This window comes from Halyomorpha halys, unplaced genomic scaffold (assembly GCF_000696795.3).
Source record: "Halyomorpha halys isolate HHAL.00 unplaced genomic scaffold, Hhal_1.1 Scaffold696.1, whole genome shotgun sequence".
NCBI classification, from domain to species: Eukaryota; Metazoa; Arthropoda; class Insecta; order Hemiptera; family Pentatomidae; genus Halyomorpha; species Halyomorpha halys.
Window position 1 is genome coordinate 1 of NW_027109229.1, and position 23,355 is coordinate 23,355.

At 29.0% G+C, this 23,355-nt stretch overlaps 1 protein-coding gene across 16 annotated transcripts in view; it reads right to left on the reverse strand.

The window, feature by feature from the left end:
* Window positions 1–1,106: 1,106 nt before the first annotated feature.
* trol (terribly reduced optic lobes) overlaps window positions 1,107–23,355 on the reverse strand; it is a gene marked incomplete at its 3' end in the record, with an annotated part of 722,946 nt that continues 700,697 nt past the window's right edge. For 15 of the 16 annotated variants that reach the window (XM_067047431.1, XM_067047427.1, XM_067047425.1 and 12 more), the window contains 12 exon segments: window positions 1,107–1,269; window positions 3,290–3,511; window positions 3,969–4,118; window positions 4,193–4,384; window positions 5,075–5,297; window positions 5,383–5,579; window positions 7,076–7,173; window positions 8,921–9,095; window positions 11,406–11,534; window positions 13,943–14,108; window positions 16,929–17,038; window positions 21,029–21,125. In XM_067047431.1, coding sequence (XP_066903532.1) covers window positions 1,107–1,269; window positions 3,290–3,511; window positions 3,969–4,118; window positions 4,193–4,384; window positions 5,075–5,297; window positions 5,383–5,579; window positions 7,076–7,173; window positions 8,921–9,095; window positions 11,406–11,534; window positions 13,943–14,108; window positions 16,929–17,038; window positions 21,029–21,125 — 1,922 coding nt within the window. 16 annotated transcript variants of the gene reach the window in all.

Sequence of the window (23,355 nt, forward strand, 5' to 3'; positions counted from 1 at the left end):
GAAGTTATTATAAACAATGAAACTTGGTTAGTTTGCTTTTTGGATAAACAAAACAATGAATATTAAAATGATACATAAAATAAAACATATTAAAACCATTTATACATCAAAATATACTATTTACTACAAAAGGAGCATATTACAATATATATATATATATATATAAGTTTAAAACATCAAAAGTATAGGAAAAGTTGGTTGAGGGATGCCATCTCTCAAATTATAAGTAAAAGTTTTATATATTACATGTATATTTTTAATATTTTGGGCCTAATTCATTGGCCATTTTCAAACATAGTCCTCTTCACTCCTGCCATTATACTAAAATATAGTTTTACAACTGATACAGTATACAACCTACGGCAATACTAGTAATTATTTACAAAAAAAAAAGATTCACTCGTTCTCGACTGTATTCACTAGCTTATTTTTTCAGGACTTTTATGTCTAAAATATATAAATAAATATTATGAACAAATTTCTTTTTAGAAGCTATATTAATGGCAAAATTATATAACCCAAAAGGATTTTTTTTTTTTGGCATTGTAAAGGGTAAAATAAGTTACTTTTTAAAAACTAAATTGAAAGCAAATCTTAAATGATCTTATATTTTAATCTCCAGAAAAACATATTGGATGTTAACTTTTTCTGTTTTTCACTTACGCAAACTTTATTTAAACTTTTATTGATTAATAGTGCACTCTGTTTGATTTATCGTTAAACTATTTCTGTTTACAAAATGGAGCTTGGATTTCTTACTTGTTTAATCTACTTCTATGAGTTTATACATAATAATAAATTATTTATTTGTTTAAAGAGCAACCCTGTACAAATACGACTGGGGTGAAGAAGATTATTATGTTAAAAATGACCAATGGACAATGGCTGAAAAAGAACAAATATGTTAAATATATATATATATTTATAATGTAAAATTGTTTAATGGTGTATAGTTTTATAATAAAAATTGAGGATGAAATGTGGTCTGAATGATTTTCCTCAATCATTTTGATAAATATTTGTCCATTGAAATTTCATATTGAAGATTCACAAATATGTCAACCTGATTAAACAAGTGATTAATAATGATTCATGTGTTTACTTACTTTTCTGTGCTTCTTGGAGTCGGGTAAGCGATATAGGAATTGTCCTGAAAGTATGGTGTTCGTATTTGAATTCTGTGCTCACAATGCGGTCCTGCAAGTCCTAGTTGACATTTGCATATGTAGCCTTTGTCAGTATTTTCACAATATCCTTCCCCACACAATCCTGATCAGATATTAAACAAAAAAAAAATCATTAATTTAATATACATTAAATGATCAAATAAAAATTCACTAGGTAAAACTAATCTCTAATACTAAGTATATAAAAGCTCCTTTCCCTATGAAAACAAACCTAGTTCTTTCGATGATAATGATTTTAATATGCCACTAACTGGTCAAAAAAAATGATAAATTTTAAAGTTTGGTCTCATATTTAAAGTAAAATGAACACATCAGTTCAATCTCAGGCTTTAAAATTCTTAGTTTTATTATAAGGTTTAGCAAAGACTTTTATAATATTAAAAACATCAGAATTATCTGGTTTTGAAAAAACAACTGAATTTGGAAACTCGCAGAGCAAACAGTAAGCTATACCTTCAGAAATTGTTAAATTTGAAAATGAACAGCCCAGAACTTTTAAAAATCATTAATTTTAGAATAACTACTCGTAATGTGAGTATTCTCCAATAGACAGAATTCAAAGGAAAACTCATTATATACTTTTACGTTTATATTTATATTTCATATAAGTTTCTTGGGATATTAAGTTTTAAATTATTTTTATGTATGTTTCAATTTGTTAAAGTGTGATATAAATTTCATTTTTTATCATATACAAGTTTGTTTTTTTCAGCCAAGACTCCCATTGGAGTCCTACACTGCCATATACGAGTTGCTCTGTGGCAAACTGTGAATATTTCGATTGTAGATCGATATAAGGCCCTGAAGTATATTTATAGCTAGAAATATCATCATTTCATTTTTGTCAACATGTTCCCATTGACTGTTAGATCTAATCGATTGTTGTTTTGAATATCTATTTGTTTCTAAAACTAATATATTTATTCTGGCAAATTTGCATATTCATATTCTGATTCTGAATCGCTCATTTTTCAATATATATTTTACTAAAGTTTAACATAAACTTTAATTTTATCTTTTATCATACTTGCGTTTGTGAAGTTTACGAGGATTGTTGCAAACTGGTATGATGACACCAGATATCAGTCATAATACCTAGCTTCCTATGTAACTATAGGCTACAGCTATATATAGATGATTATTATAGAGAATAAATCATTATTATTTAATTTATTATCATCAAATTGTTATTTTTAATTCTTAATTATATTCAAGCATGAAAAATTATAGCAACATAAAATACAACGTCGCTCGAATTATCTTGAGTGTGCACAATTTGGCCTTTTTAGCGCGCTAAAATTAACTCGAGCATACAAGTTAAGAGATTAAAAAGCTTTTTTTTATGTTTTAAAAATGGTTCTTTTATGTTATAAATTTAAATTAAGTTGGTTATTTAATTTATACATGAGTTCAATTTTATTTTCACTATGTTAGGAAAGACATTCGTCCTATTGTTATAATGCATATATAAATATTAAAAAATAAATATATTAGGACTTTTGTCCTATTGTTAAATACAAAAATTAATGAATATTTCTTAATTTTCATAAAATGATTTATCATCATTTAATTCATATAATGATTTATCATCATTTAATTCATATGATTTATCATCACATACCTCATAATTAAAAAAAATCAACAATATGGTTTTAATACTTTTAAAAAAATAAGAACACATCATTTTAGAGACAACTTGTTTCAAAGATCGTTTTGTAGGATACATACATGATTCTTTCTGAATTTGAACATTCTTTCAAGATTTCTCAAGAATGAAACTTTACTTTATTTTTTAAAAATGGAATTAAGTTGTTTTCAGAGTTACAAGGTATACAGTATATCACAGCTTAAGACGGACCTGCCGTCAGGAGGGGCGAAATCCTCAGGGCTTGGGCTCTTAGGGGACCTGATAAGAGTTGACTAAAAAACAAGCCTAACTTGTAAATATCTATGTTATTTATAAGTAGTAATATATATTATATATTAATATTGACAGGATCACATGAAATATTGAGTGGGAGAGACCCTGCCATATAATTTGGCCCTGTACTGGCTTATGTAGTTTTTACAGAAAAATATTTATAACAGTGAATTAGGTTTACCTGGATAACAAGAATCCCCAGTACGGTCACAGTTTTCTCCTGAAAAACCTCTAGGGCAGAGGCAAACATAACCTCGGTGGTTAGGTGATTCTTGACAGGCTCCTGAATTTGTGCATTGGTTCTCGGCACAAGTATCGCATTCGGATATTCCAGTCCACTCGAGTGCTCCTGCTCTGGACAGGGTCTGCTCCTCATTTTTTATTACAAGTCGTGCAATACATCCTGAAGAAATAATTATGATTAGAAATGTTACGTATTTTTTATCAATTATAATTTATAAGGTTTCACTTATAGTTTGAGAGTACTTTATATTCTTTTTCTTCTTAGTGCACATTAGCAAAACAAACAAAAATTAATTTTACTAATAATATTTTTAAAAAAAATATTAAATTAAAACTTTAATAAAAAATAAATTGAAAAGTCAAAAACAATTGTCAACAACTTCCAACATTTTTCCTATCTAAAACAAATTTAGGCTAGAGCCTGCCGACAAACTTAAATATATTTTTCTGTACCTTCTATCAAATATAGAAATATGGAAAAGATGTTTTGAACTAAAAATTCCTGCTGGCCATTAAGGGGTTTATAAAAGTAGAAAAAATAAAATGAAAATAAACAATTATTGCAGTTGTCAAAGAAATAGTTGCAAAAACTTTAAATATAATAAAATATGTCATACCCCTAAAGCCTGTGCTGTAATCAACGGATTTTGGTATATCATTAAAGTCAGGAACAGAACCTACGTAGAGGGGTAAATCTAGATCAAGACTGTGATGGCGACCTGGGCTGGTTCCAATCACAGGTTCCTCATCATTTATGATCAATCGGCCTGTATCAACAAGAATGCAATTAGAAACATAATGCTTTTACAATTTTACCTTAATAAATAAATATAAAACTTGCCTTCTTTTCTGTTACGAATAAGTCGAGCTTTGACCCATTTTCCCATTTCCAAAGGCATTCTGCCAACAATCGTAGCATGACCTGATCCAACATCGAATTTGAATTCTGGGAAACCATCTCTTAAACCAAATGAAACAAAATCACTCCCTCCCGAGGCTGATGGGTGTCGCTTGCCATTAAATAGTATAAGTCCTGAAGAGTAAAATAGAAAATAAAACATGAGATATAATTAATTCATTTTAATAATAGCTTGAATAATATCTAAATTAAATCTCAAATCACTTTAAATAACTCATTAATTATTATAACATTTTGTTAATTAAAAATATACAGTTAAACCTCTAACCATCAAACTTCCTTGATTCCTAAAAAATATAAAATTCAACATACTAACTATCAGAGTTGAAGAAATTTTAACATTTATCATTGAAAATTTTGCAAATATGAATTTATTTACTATCTATCTCTGACCTAACCAAATTTATGCTTCAGTATTGATGAAGATATTAAGAACTATCAGTTAATTATTCATAATTTTAAAAATTTATCATTATTGAAGCAGAAATGTGGGTCAGGCACAAGTAGATGAAAAAGTTCATCTTAAAAATTTGATAGAGCAGTTTTGGAAAATTCTATAATGCTTAGAGGTTCTGTTATTTAGTTATTTAAAAAGGAATGAGCTTTTAATGTTTTTCATTTGTTTAAAGGTGGGAGTTATTGCAAATTGTGTAATAAATATAGTTTGTATTTTTTGTTTATAACAATATTAAAATAAAACTGTTTAAATAGCACATCATAGTTTCATTTATCCCATACAAAAAATTAGATATTTATCATCTTACACATATATTTAAACAAGGTTTAATAATTTAAATTAATTACCATTTTCTTGTTCAGGCTTGAATAAAATTTCAATATCAAATTGCATGAGGGCATCAAAGAGAGTTTTCAGTTTGAGATAAGATTGTGATGTTTGAGTGAACCTGGGAATTGAACCATGAACGACGACAAAAGTAGGTATTTCCATCTTTACTTCACCGTTTGTCGCTATACAGGTGTACAGCCCAGAATCCTTTGAAGTAACTCTCTTCAATGTTAGTTTTCCCTACAAAAAAAATTGATGTAGCAAAAAATATAAACATTTTAACTACACTGTTTTCAAAATATTAATTTATTTCTAAGATGATTACTTGTTCAGAAGTGGCAGTTGCTGGAAGTCCTCCTTGGCGAATCCAGCTATATTTAACTGGTGGTTCTAGATCGTTGTTACAATTTATGTCAGCAGAATCACCCAATTTCAGCTTTATAGTCTTTGCAGCTGGAGAAGGTGTAGAAGAAACGTCCGTATTATCATCATCATAGTCAGGAACAGTTTGTTGAGGTTCATCTATAGAATAACAATGAAGATTGAAATAAATTTATAGTTAATTATTCAATAGTTTATATCACACAATAAATGATGATATAACTTCAATTGTATAACTTTTCAGTTTAAAATATCAAGTATCAGATATGGATCATTCTCAGACTAACTGTAAATACACATTCCTAAATTATTTGACAACTTAATTTCTGAAATTTCTTTCGGCTAAGCCATTTCAGAACTATGATTGTAGAGACTTCATTGATAATTTTCTAAATGACACTGGACAAATTTTTTTAAAAATTATTTTTCTTTAATTTATGAATCAGCTATTTCTATTGTAATACCTAAATATAGGGAAAACACCTCAACATGTGAAGTAAGAGTGTTGGATAATATTCTAAAAGAAGTTTTTTCATCTTATCCTATTAATACATAAATAATTAATAACTTCCTACAGAATAATCAAAAATGAAAAATTATTATTATTTTTTTACGACAATTCTACACCACAAACGTATTCAGTTTATTTCAACATCTAAATTTTTCCATGTTAAACAGATATTATAAATCAACATTTTCAATAAAAAATTAACTGATCTTCATGAGATGCTCCCATAATAATTTTAAAATAAATTGTATTTAAGATGATGATGAGTTGATAGTTTACCGTGGATAATATATGAGGAGAAGATATTTATTAATTTTATTTAAATATATACATTTTTTCCATCAAAAACATGAAATTGAAATCCTTTTTAGATAAGTATTTAAACCATTGAAAAATAAGCAGTCATTGGTTAGTGAAAATAATTACCATTGATACTACTTAGTATAACTATGCCAAACACAATCAAGAATGTTTGAGGTTCTCAAAAATATAAACACATTGAAGGTTTTTCATTAAAAAAAAAAAAAAAAAAAATTTTCCAGACCAGGTAAATATATTATAAGATATAATCTTCTGACAATAATTAGGTTTGCCCCTTTAACATAACATAAGTATATAAGGAGAGTATACAAGGTAATACTCACACTAATACCTTTTCAAAATGGCTTCCCATTTATATTATTTAGCATTAATTAGGTACTGATCAATTTTTATATAAATAAATAGTCAAAGGACTTATGCTAAAAAAGAAGAAAATAAAAAAAAAAAAATAAAAGAGAGAGAGGAATAATAGGCTCTATCAACCATACACTCATCGGTATTTCTTTCAAAGAATTTTTTTCAAAAATATAAAAATTCAAAATTACTGACTGAATGACCTAATATTTACTATTTTTTTTGATATGATAATAAATGTGTATGTATAACTTATAAATGCTCTAAAATTAAATGTACTTACCAAGATATAATCCAATGAAAAAAATTAAATTGAAAAAAAAAAACATATTAGAAATCAGATTATTAAATTTTTGTTTCTAAAATTATATAAATTAATTATTAGATCACCTAAAATTTTAAAATATTTAAATTAGACAGTCAAATTGAATATAGTGAGTTAAATCGGTCATACCTTGGACAGTCAGAGTGTAGTCATCTGTATGTGTGCCGGATTCAGTTTGTGCAGAACATCTGTAAGTACCAGCATTGCTAGTAGTGACATCTGCTATCCTGTTATAAAGAAACAAGATATATTATTAAAATAAAATATGTTTATTAGAATTTTTTAATTAAGTATGAGCGATTCTCAAATAAGAAATTTTCAAGTCCCACTTGAATAACATGTTTTTTAAATAACACTATAGACTCACGTAGGTAATAATATTATCTCTGGTAACATTTCTTTCTGATAGGTATGATGTATTAATTACATTGCCATGGCTGTCCTAGTGCAACATTTGTACATTCAAATAAATCTTAATTTTATTTTCATACATCTCTTGGGAAAAAAATTTTACTTTATAAAGGTCTGAGGAGTTGAACGGATACAAAATTTATTTTAATAAATTTTTTATTGTGTTAGAATAAACTATTGTGTTAGAATATTTGGGATATTCCAAAATATTTTTCAGAAAAAAAACCATTGCCATGGATAATGTTTGCGCAAGTAAACATTTTATTTCTTATTTATATTGAAGATTGAACAATTTTTTTCTTTTTTAATACATTTAAAAATAAAGAATCAATCTAATATTTTATTTTATTTTGTTAATGTAATTAATCCAGTGTAATGGTATATTGTAAACAAGCTCATTAAGTTACGCCTTCGCCCACAACAATGCATAAGTGCTGTTTACAAAAACAACTGCATCTCAAAATGGCTACTTCTCTAATTTTTGTAAATACCAGTCAGCTTTGAGGTCTCTTAGAAGCCACCACCTATTGTCATATGGCACATCACTCACTGTCTACTTATGGCTGCAATTAACTACAGTCATACTTTGCTGTCATTGTCCGTCTGCATTCACGGCCTTCATCATTAACAGGTCAGACAAATAGACATTATTAGTTTCACCAAGCAGGCGTCCTTCATTTATTGTTCATGAAATGATTTTATTGTTTTGTTAAAGAAGACTTTAATTAATATAATTCATTTAGTTAGTAATAATTAATTTTATATAATTTCTCTATTATTTCACTTTTATAAAATTTTATTTGTTAATTTTTTTTAATAACATCACTCACCTATACATTATTTTTATATATTTTATTCATGATATTAATAATTATACATATGGTAAGAATGGCCCTGGAAAGACTAAACAAGGAAATATTCCAAAAATTCCAAGGATACAAAAGTTCAGAATACATCTGGTAGATGAAGGAAGAAACGGAAAGACTAGAAATAATGGACCTTTACTGTTTGGAATGAGAAAGATATAGGAAAAGACTGAAGGAAATCAAGGTTCTTGTGGGAAAAAGAAATTCGAAAGAGAGGGTCACGTGGGCAGAAGAAAGAAAACAAAGGTACGCAGAGATAATGAGGGAAACATGGAAAGAAAAGAAACAAAAAAACAAGAGAGAAGCCAAAAATTATGATATTCGTGTGGTCTCAAAGGCCAATCTGTGGAAAAAATATATTGTGAAATAGTTTGATTCTTTTACATAATTTCCTTTCTTTCATTATTTTTAATACACAATGAAGAAATGCTTATTTTATTATATGCTTATATATTATATATGCTTATGTGTTCATTGTCATGGCATTTTTTCACCTTGGAAATGGAAGCACAAATTTGAAATTAAAGTTTTATTGTTAGATTTTGTGTTCAAGTTTTTTTTCTTGATAAAGATTTTAGCTAGGAGCTAACCTATGAGCATTCGGAGTTTATTTTATTATTGAAATGTGTTTTTTGTTGAAAATTGGGACCTGCAAGTTGCCTGGTTTTTGATATACAACCTTATGAGATATACTTGCCTCAAAATGCTTGGGGAAATGGTTACAACGTTCTCTCCAAGATTATCTTCTCCAAACTTTTTCCAAACTATACTGGAACTTGGTATTCCCTCAGTAATACATTTCAGATCGACGGTACTTCCGACTCGAATTATATCAATACTAGGTTCGATTTTCAGTCCACCTCGGTGAGTTCCTAATTATATATACAAAAAAAAATTATTATACACAATAAATTAGGAATAATAATAAAAATTTCCTTGGAAACATATATTATCTTTAATAGTATATTTGAGAAAATAATGAGATAAATATTTTAAAATCAAAATAAATTAATTTCTTAAAATAGTTTCGAATAGAAAACCAAGTAAATAATTAAATCTTGAGTTAAAGTAAATATATTAAACTGAATGAAATTTAAATTAAAAAATATGAAAAATGTATTTTTTGGTTATTTATCTCACTAATTTCTCGATCATTTTTAAATTTTAAGCAATCTAAAGAATAAAATTGTTCAAGTAAAAGTGCAATAGTGCAAAGAGCAGTGTTAGGTATCAGGCAGTGCATCATGTGCATTTTCTATTTTATCAATACTATCCTATTGAGTGCTTTAAAAGGCTATGATGCATCTGTATTATAAGTCATTATTGATAGAAAAAAAGTGCATAGTACTATTTAAATCTATAAAATATCAATTGCATTCTTAATATAATGCTGTTGTAAAGTCAGATCAACAAAAATACTATACGATCAAATATGAATTCCTTACGTAAAAATCACTTTTAAACAGTAATAATAATATGAGAAAATTGTTAAATGTTGTGGACAAGAGTGAAGAACACTAATAAGTAGTACTTATATTGTGCCGATGTTTTGGGCTAAATACAAATTTGATAACAACCATGTCAGAATAAAAATAAAAATGGCATAAAAAGAAAAAGATGAAAATAACAATGAAATAAAAGATATTACAAAAAATTTAAAAATATGTTAAGTAAATAACACAGTTAAAGATCTAAAATGTATTTATATAAATCAAAAGAAGTAATAAAACTAATATAACATTGTTTGAGGTTATATGGATAAACATGAGTTAACAATATGATGAACATAATTTAATACAGTACATAAGAAAACATAAATAAAGAAGAAAATAAAGTGGAAAGAAGCATTAAACTTTTTGGTATTAAAATATTATATTCATTCATTTATTTTGTTTCATTTCATTTATTTCCTATTCCTATTTATTGTATCATTTCATCTCTCACTTTTCTCATGATTTTAATTTACACATATGCACTAGTTTGATTTTCCTATTTTGTAAAATATTTTTTAAACTGCTTCTTATAATCTTTTTCTAGTTATATGGTTTTTATTATTATTCTAAAATAGTTGTTTTGTACTCATTCATGTAGCCTGAAATTCAGGCCTCAAATTATGAATAAAATGATGAGTAAATAAATTATTGATTCAACAAAAATGGATACAAAAATATATTTTTAAAAATATGCTACAAAAAATAACAATGGCACATAATATAAATCAATAAAATAATATTACGATTTTATTCAGCAGTAACTATGTACTCACTGACAAAGAATTTTGACTAAAATAAATAAAAAATAAATTCAATTCTCACTACAGGTTTTAGAAGAAAATCTAAAGGATAATAAAAACTAATTAATAAAATAAAATAAAATAAAATAATATAATAGGTTAGATAATCAATACTGCATGCTTTGGTGCAAAGATTAAACTGTTAATTTAGAAAAAACTGTGATCATTAATAAGATTTTTTTTTAATTTATAGTATCTTTTAAAAGCATTAGTCAGTTATCAACATACAAAGTCAAAAAAGCAAGAGTATAAATTTCAAGATGCATGTAAAACTGATGCATCTGTTACCATGCTTTAATTTTATCATTTCACTTTTCTTTTCTTTTTTCAAATTAAAATGCTATAGTTCTATGATTCCAGTTAATTCTGTATTGCATTCTGAAAACAAACGTATCACATCGAGGCTCAAATAAAACAAAGATATCTCGTTCGTTTAATGATCTGTTATTGGAAGCTAATTCTGAAAACATTTCTTGCTACTATTAGTAATGGCACATTGATCATATAACATGAACATGTAATGTAATATAAAATAATACATAATCTCACTAAAATTTCAAGCTGTTTTAAATTGAAATGGCATTGCAAGAGACAGATTATTTTCAGGACAATACAGGTGCATGAACCAGGTCAATTGACTGAATGCACCAATATTTTAGTGGAAAATTAATTATTCTTCAAATATGCCAATTACAGGTCAGTTTAGCAAACCAATTAATAATAAAAAAAAATTATAGAAACTAAAATTTTTATGTTGAGCAGAATATTTTATAGTTGGACTTTGCAGCTTGAAATAAAAATGAGAAGTTTTTTATTTTTTATTTTCTTTAAACATAAGTATTTGCTTATTTCATTTTTTTAAATTTTGATTCTTTTGAAATGATCGTACCACGTCTTCTTCTTGGGCAGTTGATTTCATCACTCCTGTCAGCACATTCGAATTCACCATTGCAGTAGGAGGCAGGATCATCAATGCATTGACCATTATCGCACTGGAAACCGTAGCAGGTCCTTCCTCCTTTTATGTCATTTTTGTTTGTTTTTTTTTTTGTTTTTTAAGTTGTGTATTTATTTATTAATTTTTTTTTTTTAATTTTTCGAAGATTTGTACCAGTCAGAGATAAGTCATAAGTGGTGATGCCGCAAGAAGAGTAAGAGATTATATGAAATAAAGATTCACACCACAACGGCGACAACAGGGAGAAGATTCACAAAAACAAAACAAAAATAAAAAAATTAAAGAGTTAAAAAGTGAGTGATTTACAGAAGTCATGTTCAACTGTTTTTGGTAATTAAACAAATAAAATAAAAAACTATTGCAAAAATTTCATATTATTGATTACATAATTTTAGCATCATAACAATGAAATGATTTCTTTCCTCAAATTAAAAGGCCAATGACTTCATGTCACAAAGGTTATGTACACTAAAGGTTCAAGTAAATTCGATTATTAGAAGTTATTTCATTTTAAGGTCCCATGGTAACCAGCTCACCAACTAGAAAGCTATATAAGATTCTTATTTGAAAGATAATTAAAATTAAAAAAAATTAATCTAGACAAAAAGGACCAATAAATCTACATGCCGGACCTGCTCAAGACTTAAAGAATTCAGTAGAAAAAAAAATTGAATTAAAAGTTTTCAGCATCAGCTGTATTTAACAAACTAAAAAATTGAGTAGTTTATTTATAAAGATAAATTCATACAAAACTTAATGATACGAGAATTAAAAATACTACGTAGGACTAATCGAACTCTTCAAATAATAATAACATTAATTACTTACTCAATAACAATTTCATTATTATTCATTTTATCTTACCAAGTGAGGTCATAAGCACTCAGAGGAACATTCATGAAAATATTGCGATAGTTTTATTCGTGTGCATTGATTAGTTAGAGGAAAATTAATAATTAAAGAAAAGGAAAAAAAAAGAAAAAATGAAAGTGTGCTGAAAATATAAAAAAAGTAAAGACTATTTGAAACAGTTGAACAAAACTTAGAATGCAAAGCAAGTAAATAAAGAGAAAAATATGAAAGACAAAATAAAATAATAAAAGCCCAAAGTGTATAAAGCTGTGATCTGTTAAGAAGACTTATAAGGCTTCACACTACGAAGCGTGTACTTTCAGAAAAAGTAATACCATTAATTTTACAATAAAGATCAAGGAAATAAAAATTCTAAATAAAAAACATAAATAAAGAGCACTAAAAAAAATAGAACATAAAAAAGCAATTTTATTGTTGTAATATTTTTCAAAGAATATAATATCAATTTAAATCCTTTAACACCATTGGCTAAGTAACCACACCTTTATTCATTTGTTAAAATTTGTTTTAGACTGTTACAATAATTAGTAAAAAAATAAATTAAAAAGTGCAAGAATTACTGATGTAGTAAATTTTCCAAGAGAATAATCATTGTTTAGAATGTTTATATTAATTTTTATAACTGACTATGATCATAAGACACAAATTTGGGAATAAATGAAAACAACAACAAACTGAGTATAGTGTGGGATTTTTATTTTAGAAAGGATACTCAGGGCTTTGAAACATATTTTTTATTAAATAAAAAATTATTATGATTTTTCTTCTTATATATATACCAGTATAGGCTTTAGTCAGTTCTAAGTAGAGATTGGCAGATGAATTGGGAATCGAATCCTCTAGAAGAATCGTGGTCTCATATGATTCACACATCATTTGACCGATTCACTTGGAGTTGGTCAATTCCTTATTCATAAAAGTCAAAGAAGTAAGAGTGGGCGATAGTTTGTTTTATAAAGGTCTAAAAAACAGGAGGATACTAGGAACTAATTTTTTTCTTCTTATTGACTTAGTAAATTAGTTAATTAACAAAAAATTAACAAGGAATTAGTACAATGAAAAGGATCAAACTTTCCATTTCAAGTTAACAGTCTGAGGAGAAAACTTTTCCTTATATTTAAATTAATTTTATTTACTATACATAAATATTTATTACAAAATACATTGCTGTGGACATGTGCAAAAATAAAAAAAAAAATTATACAATTTTCAAAATGGGATAGGTACATTTCAATTCAATAAGTATTATTTGTTCAGTGTTGTTGAATTTCAAAGCCCTGGGTAAAATATTATCTTATATGTCCATTTTCTTTGAAAAATATAATAAAATATAACAATAAATTTCTAAAGCAGTTTAGAAAAATTTTGAAAAAGAAAAAATACTGTTAAGTTTTACTGTTTGAAAATTAAAAAAATTTACTACTAATTAACAAAAAAAAAAGATGAAACTAATATCAATTGCTACATACACTAACTATAATACTCTCTTGGATCTACAATTTTATGTCAAAATTTCTATAATTTAGTAACTTAATACTTTCTAAACCCATCACTGTTTGTTAAAACTTGTATGTTATTACATTGAGTTTACTCACGTGTTATGGTGAGATCTACATAACCTGTACCGTATGCACCTGTTGGTGTACGTATGGTACAAATATATTGACCTGAATTTTGTACTTCCAGTTTGTACAATCTCAGTTGTCGACCATAAGTAATGGCGTTAGATGGCAATGGTTCGTTATTCTTGGTCCATGTAACCTGCAAAATCATTTAATAATGATTGAATAATTATATAAAAGTAAAACAAAGTAAAGCCATCAATAAATGACATTCATTAATCATAATTAAGTTTTTCTTCACTTTTACAGAACAGAAGTATAAAATTTTGTAAATATTTTAACTATAAAATATACAAGATTTTATTTCATTCTCATAATTTATAAATATACAACAAAAATAAAGCTATAATTTTATGTGTACTGCCAACCATAACAGTTGGGAGTAGACAGTTTTAAACTGTCTGCCAGAGTGAGTGACTCCTCTTGTGTAGCACTGCCGATGCAAGTATTTTTACCCAATTTTCAGGTATTTTCACCTTAGCGGGGATTGGAGATTATAAGTATAATGGCTTTAGGTAAGGCAAAAGTGCAGTGTTGCATTAGTCCTTCAACCAGTAGTTTTAGTTGATCCTTAGATCCTTTTTCTAATACTAACAAGTTATTTTTCCTTAAATTTTGAATTTCACAACATGGCATACCTAGACCATTTGGGGCCCATAAAATTTATTTTTGGGGCCTGAGATAAATTTATTTTTGAGGCATGAAATAAATATAATTTTTGGGATTTGATTTATCTTTGGGGCTCGAGGTAGATTCATTTTAGGATCCAGAGTAGATCATTTGAACTTAAGAATATAGAAAAACGCCTGGGTTCAGTTATTTTTTAAGCCTGCAATGGATATAATGTTGGAGCTTTAGGCAAATTTGTTTTCAGGCCCAGGCCTGTAAAATATTAAGTACTTGGGAAATTTTGGTTTGGCGGTCCGTAGTAGATTTGTTTTTAGTTTTTGAGCAAATTTGTAAGAACAATATTTTCCCGCCTATCGTCATTACACTTGGTAAGGTTGATATGAAGCTACAGTTTAATGTCGAGGCATATACATATGGTAGATAAACATGGCAGTTAATGTATCTGATAGCCCACGGTCATTATTTGTCTGATCAACAATTACTTGTACTACCCACTATCATGCTAGAGCAATCATGACATTACTTGTGTGATAGCCCACGGACATTACTTGTCTGATAAACTATCACAACAGACTCAATGTGAAATTACAGTCATGACAGTAAATGCTGTCAAGACTGTAACAATCAAACAGTTGTTACGCCATCATGGTAGTGGCTGCGACTTTTACTGCAATAATTGAAACTGTCAACCGAACAGCTCACTGTCAAGACATATACATGAGATAGTTAAGGTAACAGTCGATTCACTGACATTACTTGTACTATCCAATATCATGCCAGAGCAATCATAAATGTAAAAATGACAGAGTTGCAGTTATAAAATCACTGATTCTTCAAGAGTGGGTGAAAAGGCAGATATTTATTGGATAAAAAGGGTATTTTCAAGGCGCTGAGTGGATATTTTTCAGTCATGAGAATTAGCAGTATTGCACTTGCACCTAACCTGTAGCAGTTTAAAATTTAGTAAATCACAATGTTAAGCTTAAAATTAACGGTTTTCATTTGTATTGCTAGAACAGGAATAGCGGCAGCAGAATTGTGATCTTATTTAATTAAAACACACCAAACTACCTAGTATTAATAGTTTAATAAGAAGGCTGAGGAATGCCAGTATAAACATTAATTTGTAAAGGAATAATTTTTTTATTTTTTTATTAGAGAATAATAGATGTTATGTGAGTCAAAAAGGATGATTCTCAAATAATAGGGAATTTTCATGTCCCAATTTTCAACAAAAACTTGTCTCCTAAATAATTTTTTTTTAAAATGTTTTTAGGTTACCTCTCAGCTAAAACTAATATAAAAGAAAACTTGAACGCAAAATCAACTACTGAAATTTTAATTTTAAATATTTGCACACGATATCAAGGCCAAAAAGATGCTTGTAAAGTTGTGTGGGCTAAATAATGAACAAATCCCCCAAAACTCAATTAATACCGAACTGATGGGTTGAACTGAGCAACCCATTCATTGATGTAGCAATGAATGCCAGGAATGTCGGTACTGAATCTCTACTTTTGGTAAACCTGTTCTCATTATCTTAAGAAAAAAAAGTGTCCATAAATAAAAGGCATGGCGAACCCAAAGTTTTGATGCTGGTACCACCACTAATGTACATTAGTGCTGTAATACCACCAATCGCTGACTACACAACTCTGTCTAATTAACACAATTCAAATCCAAACTAAGAATATCAGTCTTAATACAACCCTATGTTCTGATTTACTCCTAATACATTTACCATTCAGCTCAGAGCTTATTAACTTCTTAGGGATTTGTTCGTTACTAAATCCATGAAGTTTAAATGCCTTTTTCATTCACCACAGCGCTAATGATTTTGTGCTTCTTGGTATTGTGTCGCCTTCTAATCCGTAAAGAAGTAATCCTTTGGGTCCGTAAAGAACAGTAGAAAGGATGATAGTTTTGTAGATTCTAACTAATAAGTTACAGGACAATCTAGTTCTTATCCAATTTTTATCAAAATAGTTGTATTTAGTTTTACAAGTTTTCTCAGCTTCACCTAACAGTACCAAAAAATCAGTACACCCAAGGATGGATACTTTATCACTCTGAGTTAAACTCTTTTCCATATGCTAGTACTAAATTAAATAAGACTGGTAAAAGAGAATGACTTCATTTTAAACCTGAATGAACCTTCTCGGAATAATAATAACTGAATCTAACATTTCAGTTATGCATGGCAGAATTAGATTTACTAACTTCCTTAGTATTCCCTTCTCAATCAAAATTTATACAGGTTCTGGTGGTCAATACAATCACAAGTAAATAGTTTATATAGCTTTTGAAAATTAAAGATGATATTCATCACCTCTCCTTCTACAGATCCTGCTGTACATTCCAGATCGATAGACGAGCCTTCTGGTGCTGATCGGGACTTGTCTCCAATTACTGAGACATTGACTCTATAAGCACCATTATCTGAAAATAAAGATACTTTATCAGTGTTATAGAAGAATATCAACATAAATATTTGATTAGTAGAATATAAACATTATGAATACATAATATTTTAATGTCTCCCTTTTCCACCAAATCTCTTCTGTTGTTGATACCAACTACAAATGAATTGTTACAAAAGTCTTTGTGCATAAAATGAGTTTCATTCCAGTATAAAATTTTTACATCAAATTACTTACTTTTAGGTGTTTAAAATTAGTATATTAAATTAGTTTATCAAATTATTAATTACTTAAATTTATGTTAGATTATTTACTTTTTACTAATTAAATGTATATGTTAATTTATTTACATTTATACATTAAATTATTTAGATTTATACATTAAATTATTTAGATTTATACATTAATTATTCTTCAAAACAAAGGCCATCATTGTCACAATTACTTTAATACATTGACAGCAGATTACAAGATAACTCGTTGTTTGCGTTGTTGGTTAAGATGAAAACTATGAGTTATTTCTCATCAACATTATTTCCTAGAAGACCAATGGATTATCTTATAGTATGCTTAGGTGCCTTATTTGTACAACTAAGATGAAATTTGTACTAAATTAGTGTACACATAAATGATGGGTTATGGTGGGTAGCTTCAGAAAAACCATCATTGCAATCAGTGTGTTAACATTTCTGCCAGAAGTTGGGTTAGGTGATGATACCAGTTTGGAGATCTAGAGATGATGGCTAAGCAGGCAAAGAAGACCTGGTATGCATAGGCTGCGAATCCTGCAGGTCAATATGGGACCAGAGACGAGTGATTTTAGATGAATTGAGATCTCTTGCCCGAAGTGTGACATCTTGTTGATTTATCATGTTGTCACAGGATTTGGTACAATGTTGAGGGTGGTTGTGCTAGGCAGTGGTGAGAGGAGGCTTAGAGCAGGGATTGTTGTTGTTAACCCTGCCCTTGACATTACAGAACTGAAGCAATTCACCACAGCAGATCAGGTGGCATGTTATATCAGGTGGGGCAGAGTTGCCTTCACTCTGGTCTCAGTATAAATGCAACCTCGAGAGGCGAATGTAAATATCAATATAGAAGATAATATAGCTGCTATGGAGGCTGTTAAGTGAGAGGCGCCCAGGCCACCACCCTGGAGGAGGCTGCTAAGAAGTATATAGACTATGCATACCCTAGGGATGATCCGTCCCAGGATAGTGCAGATGATGGAATGGTTAGACGCACCATATTATACCCATCAGGTATCGACCTATGCCCACCATGGGATATATGAGACCTTCGTCTTGCCATGAACTGGCCAAGGATTGGAATGACTCCAGGATTAAATAGCATAAATGCAGCAATCCTCAAGAATAATGCGCCTCATATCAAGGAGGATTAACTGGAGATATTCAATGAGTGTTTGAATAAGGGCACTTTCCAAGAAAGTGGAAGATTGCTGACTTGAGGCTGCTTTACAAGGGAGGTAGCAAGGATAAGGAAAAACCAAAAGTCTACCGACCTGTATGCCTCCTCCCAGTAGTTAATAAGGTCCTGGAGCACATGATTGTCAACAGCCTTAGATCGATCCTAAGTGTTGCAAGCAATTCACAACAATTCGGCTCGACCCGTAGCAAGGGATGCGCTGCTGAGAGTGCAAGGCACAAGAGGAGAGCGTGGATAAATGCATCTTATTGAAAGAGGATATCCGGAGGATTTAGTCCTAAGTCTGACACTGTGGAAGCTAGTATTCGATGAGTTGTTAGGGGAACTAGAGGATAAAGGTTTCCTTGCCATGGCCTACATCAACAACCTGGCGGTCATTGTGGCCAAGAACAGCAGAACCAGACTGAAGACAGAAGTGGAGAGGTGCACTAGTCTCATTGGAGAGTGCTGTGTTAAGAGGAAGTTGAGTATGGTGGCAGCCAAGACCCTTGCCATACTCATAAGAGGTTCCACAGACAGAGATCATCCTATCACCCTAGATATCCAAGAAGAAAGGGTTAGACCAGATGAGAAGGTAACATATCTTGGTACTAGTAAAAGAAGGCCTATGATGCCACTCCTCACTTGGTGAATTTAAAGGATAGGGTGACCCTGTCACTCTATTGATTAAGCATAATAGGGAGTGCATTTAGGGACCTCAGATACCCTCCAACAATAACCATATATAAAGATGTGATCCTGGATATTTTGAGGTACGCATCCCCTGCATGGAGTCAGAACCTCATGCAAGCACAGAAGAAGGGATTGGCCACCATGCAGAGATCTGCTAAGGGTCACAAAAACCTACAGAATAATATCACATGAGGCAGTGGCCGGAGTGATGCTTCTGGACCTCATCCTCAAGGAGGATGTCCTGAAATATGAGGTAAAGAGACGGAGACTGGAAGCGCTACCTACATAAGAGGAATTATGTGAGAGGATTGGTAAGACTCCAAACTCATGGAAGAAGATACTGAGGGAGGGCTCATTAGAGGAGTGAAATGGATGGTGTAATCCCATCAGTAAGGTGCTCAACCGATGGAACCTACACTGTTAGGCTTAATAAGAATATTTAAAAAAATAAAATTGTTGATATTTGGGAGCGGCAGCATGCGCAAGCCCCAGCTCACTACCCCACTGCTGCCACACCCCGAATGCCAGCTATGGCGAGGAAGAGGGAAACAGAAAGGTGGTGTTATCAGGTGCTTATTTAATATTGAAGAACAAAGTAATACAATTAGTCTTGCAGCTTTTATTTGGTACAATGTTAACTTGTACTTTTGTACTTTTTAACTCTGGTATAATAGTATCAATGATAATCATCTCCGTCATGAAAAAATTAGTACTTACTTTGTTATACATAATTATTTACATTTAATATCTTAAACTTTATAGTTTGTATCACCAGGTGTGGTCGAACCACAATTGAGGCATGGAAATGGAAAAGGCTGTAAGTATCAGAAACACGAAAAATGAGATTTTGATGGGGTAATGATAAAGAAACCAACACCAATGGACTCGTAACCATTGGAAGTTCCTATCTTGAACATTTTAATTCCTACAGCGGTAATTTTTTCATAATTTTAGAAAAAAATTGTGGCAAGCTACCAGTTTTTTTTTCGTTTTTCTCAAAACTACTTTTTAAAGCCTTTTTCATTAATATGTCTCAATTGTAACTTTATTCAAATAAAAAATGAAATTCAGCGAAGTAATTAAAAAAAAGGTTAGATATCCCATTTTGGAATTATTTTAAAATAATCATAAACAATAAAATTAGAAATTTATATATTAAATAATAAGCAATTTAATAATTAAAAAAACATGTTTGAGGAAGACTCCCACTCACATTTTGAATAGAAATTTAAGATGTTACCATCTAATAGCAGCAATAGGAAACAGTAAGAGTCTAGGTAGCCATCTTGGCCTGTATATCAGATGAGAGAACACAGTCTCCATCAGAGCCACATCATTTCCGGCTGAGATCAACCACTCAGGATGAGTGAGTAGTTGATTCAACACAACCAGGCACAGGGGCATAATCAAGATGAGAGAACAGAACATAATTGAAGAAGAAGTCTTCAATATAAATCAAAATATCGCAGATCAACCACCAAATAAAATTGTAATATCATTCATTAATCTATGTAATCCAATAATCAAAATTATATGCTAACAACTAACCCCTATTGTACAAACTTTTGATCAAACCACATTTCAAGAATAGAGGCTTATCTCTCTATTTAGCCATGTTTCATTCATTTCTAAAACCATTATATACAGTCCACTCAATAAATTAAGAAAACCAGTCTTAATAAATATCAATCACTGCATAGTTTGGTTAATTCCAGACTGCGGTGATTGAACAAAACAAAATAATATAAAAATAAAATAATATAACATAAAACAAAATAATATAACAATATTCTATTTTACTTAACTTCAAAAGTTTCAAAGTATTAATTATTTTTATATTATTAATTATAATTATAATTATCTAATACTATTAATAATAATAAAGTATTACCATTGACAATAACTTCAGCAGCTGCCTCACGCAGCCCCACTATATTCTTAGCCAAACAGACGTATCTGCCAGCATCGCTCTCCGTAATTCCTTGGAACTGCAAATAAATTTAAATAATGATAAACATTTCAAACCAGAGCTCTTGGTTCACAAAGTTGTGGGTTGGATTTCCACCTGGGTAGGTTAATATTTATTTCACAGTGGCCACGAGAACTGAATCTTGAAATGCCCATTCTGGGGCTGTATTGGTCCTCAATGGAGGACTTGACAAATTATTTTATAATCTCACTGAAACTATTATTTATTAATTATAAAAAATCATCAAATGGAAAATGTGATAATTTAAACAACATACATAGACAGTAAATTGTTTTGTAGTGATAGTTTCAAATTTCAAAAGTTTTAAATCAATATTTAAAACTAATTTGAATGAAGTTGTAAATAATCATGAGAAATCATTAGAAGCAGTAATCACAAAAAACAGTGAACTTCAATCAAGATCCAACCACAAGTATTTTATAAAAATGATAAAATTTTATTCGTGTAGTTTAATACTTAAATTTATGTTAATATTCATCTTTTAAATTTTAGATTGTTTTTATTTTCGTTTAAATAAGAAATTATATCTTTATATAAATAATCAATACTTTCTCCTATAAACAAATATTCTGAATGTTTTCTGATAATAATATTGAACCTGGAATTTTCAATTTAATTATGTACTAATATCGAATTAATAAAGCTTAGAGTCAGATGGGTATTAATCACATGAGTCAGATAACAATTTAATATAATTTTTATAAAATAAAAGAACAATATATTAGAACTCATTCTTGCTTTTTATCCAATAAAACTATTAGAATGAGGAGAAGACCGGATGATGCGGTAAGCAAAATTACACAAATAAGTAAAACTTATTTATTAGTGCCAATGTTTCAACCTGAATTTCAGGTGTTCATCACGACTGAAAAAACAAAATGAGATAACAACCTTAATTTAGAGACAAAATGTGAAGAAAATTATAGTAAATTATAATAATATATACATATTATGTCAAATTATATATAATTAGTAAATTGATATTAATAGAAGATTAAATATAAAATATAATATAAATAATAATATTGTAAAGGTAAGAATTATACAAACTAAACAATAACAAAACAAAATTTAATTTTTTTTTAAAGTGTTCACGTAAATGTAGAGAGAGGTATAAACAACTGCTTATTACATTAATTCAATGACCTGCCTTTTTAACATCCAATTTGCCTCCAGCTCTTTCACCATTAACATCAATAGTTTCTACTATTTTCAAACCTTTTGTCCTCATAATAATTTTCTAATTTTCTAATTTTACTCTACAAACCTTTTATTACAATAACAGTTCCCGAAGCAATAGTAACAACTATCAACTATCTAATGTAACACATCAACTATTTATTAATTACCATATATCTAATCAATTAATTAACTAAAGTAACAATTAAATTATCTAAATGGTATTATATATCAACCATTTCTGCTCAATTCTAACGTATCTTTGTACTTACGGACCTGCCATCTAGCGGAGAACATTGTTTCCTTGCAATTTTAACAGAATCTTCGTTTGAGTGTAAGTTATCTCTGTCTTTTTTAAATCTTTCTTTGTTTTTCCCAACTCTCACTTATCTCTTTTCCCTTGTTCCTTTCTTATTCACTTTTCTGGACACTATATATTTCTTTAGCTTATTAATTTCCACTCATTTATATTACTGTATAACTTTTATCTATTGTAACATATATTTGATTTTCTTTCTTGCCCATTATATCATATATATGGTTTTCTTTCATTTCATTGTGTAATTTTTCATTATTTTAGGCATTAATTATATTTTTTATTATGTTTATTCTATTTTTCATTATTTAAATTTTGTTCTGGATCTTTCATTATGTCAATACCTTTCCCAATACTTAATTGATCACTGTTTAAAAAAAAATGTATTTTATCATTTATTTTGTATAATTCTTCCCTCTACAATGTTATATTTTATCTGCTATTAATATCAATTTACTACTATGTACCTAATTTTTGTTTTATATTTTTCCAAGCTTGTTTATTATTATTTTCTCTGCATTGTTATCTCGTTTTGTTTTTTCAGCCCCGAAGAAGATCTGAAATTCAGGTTGAATACCTCGGGACTAATAAATAAGTTTTGTTTATTTGTATATTTTTTGCTGCCCATCTTCTCCTCATATTAATCTACAGTAAACTATTTACACCTCATTATTAACCTATTATTCTATTAACCTATTATTCTATTAACCTATTATTCTATTAACCTATTATT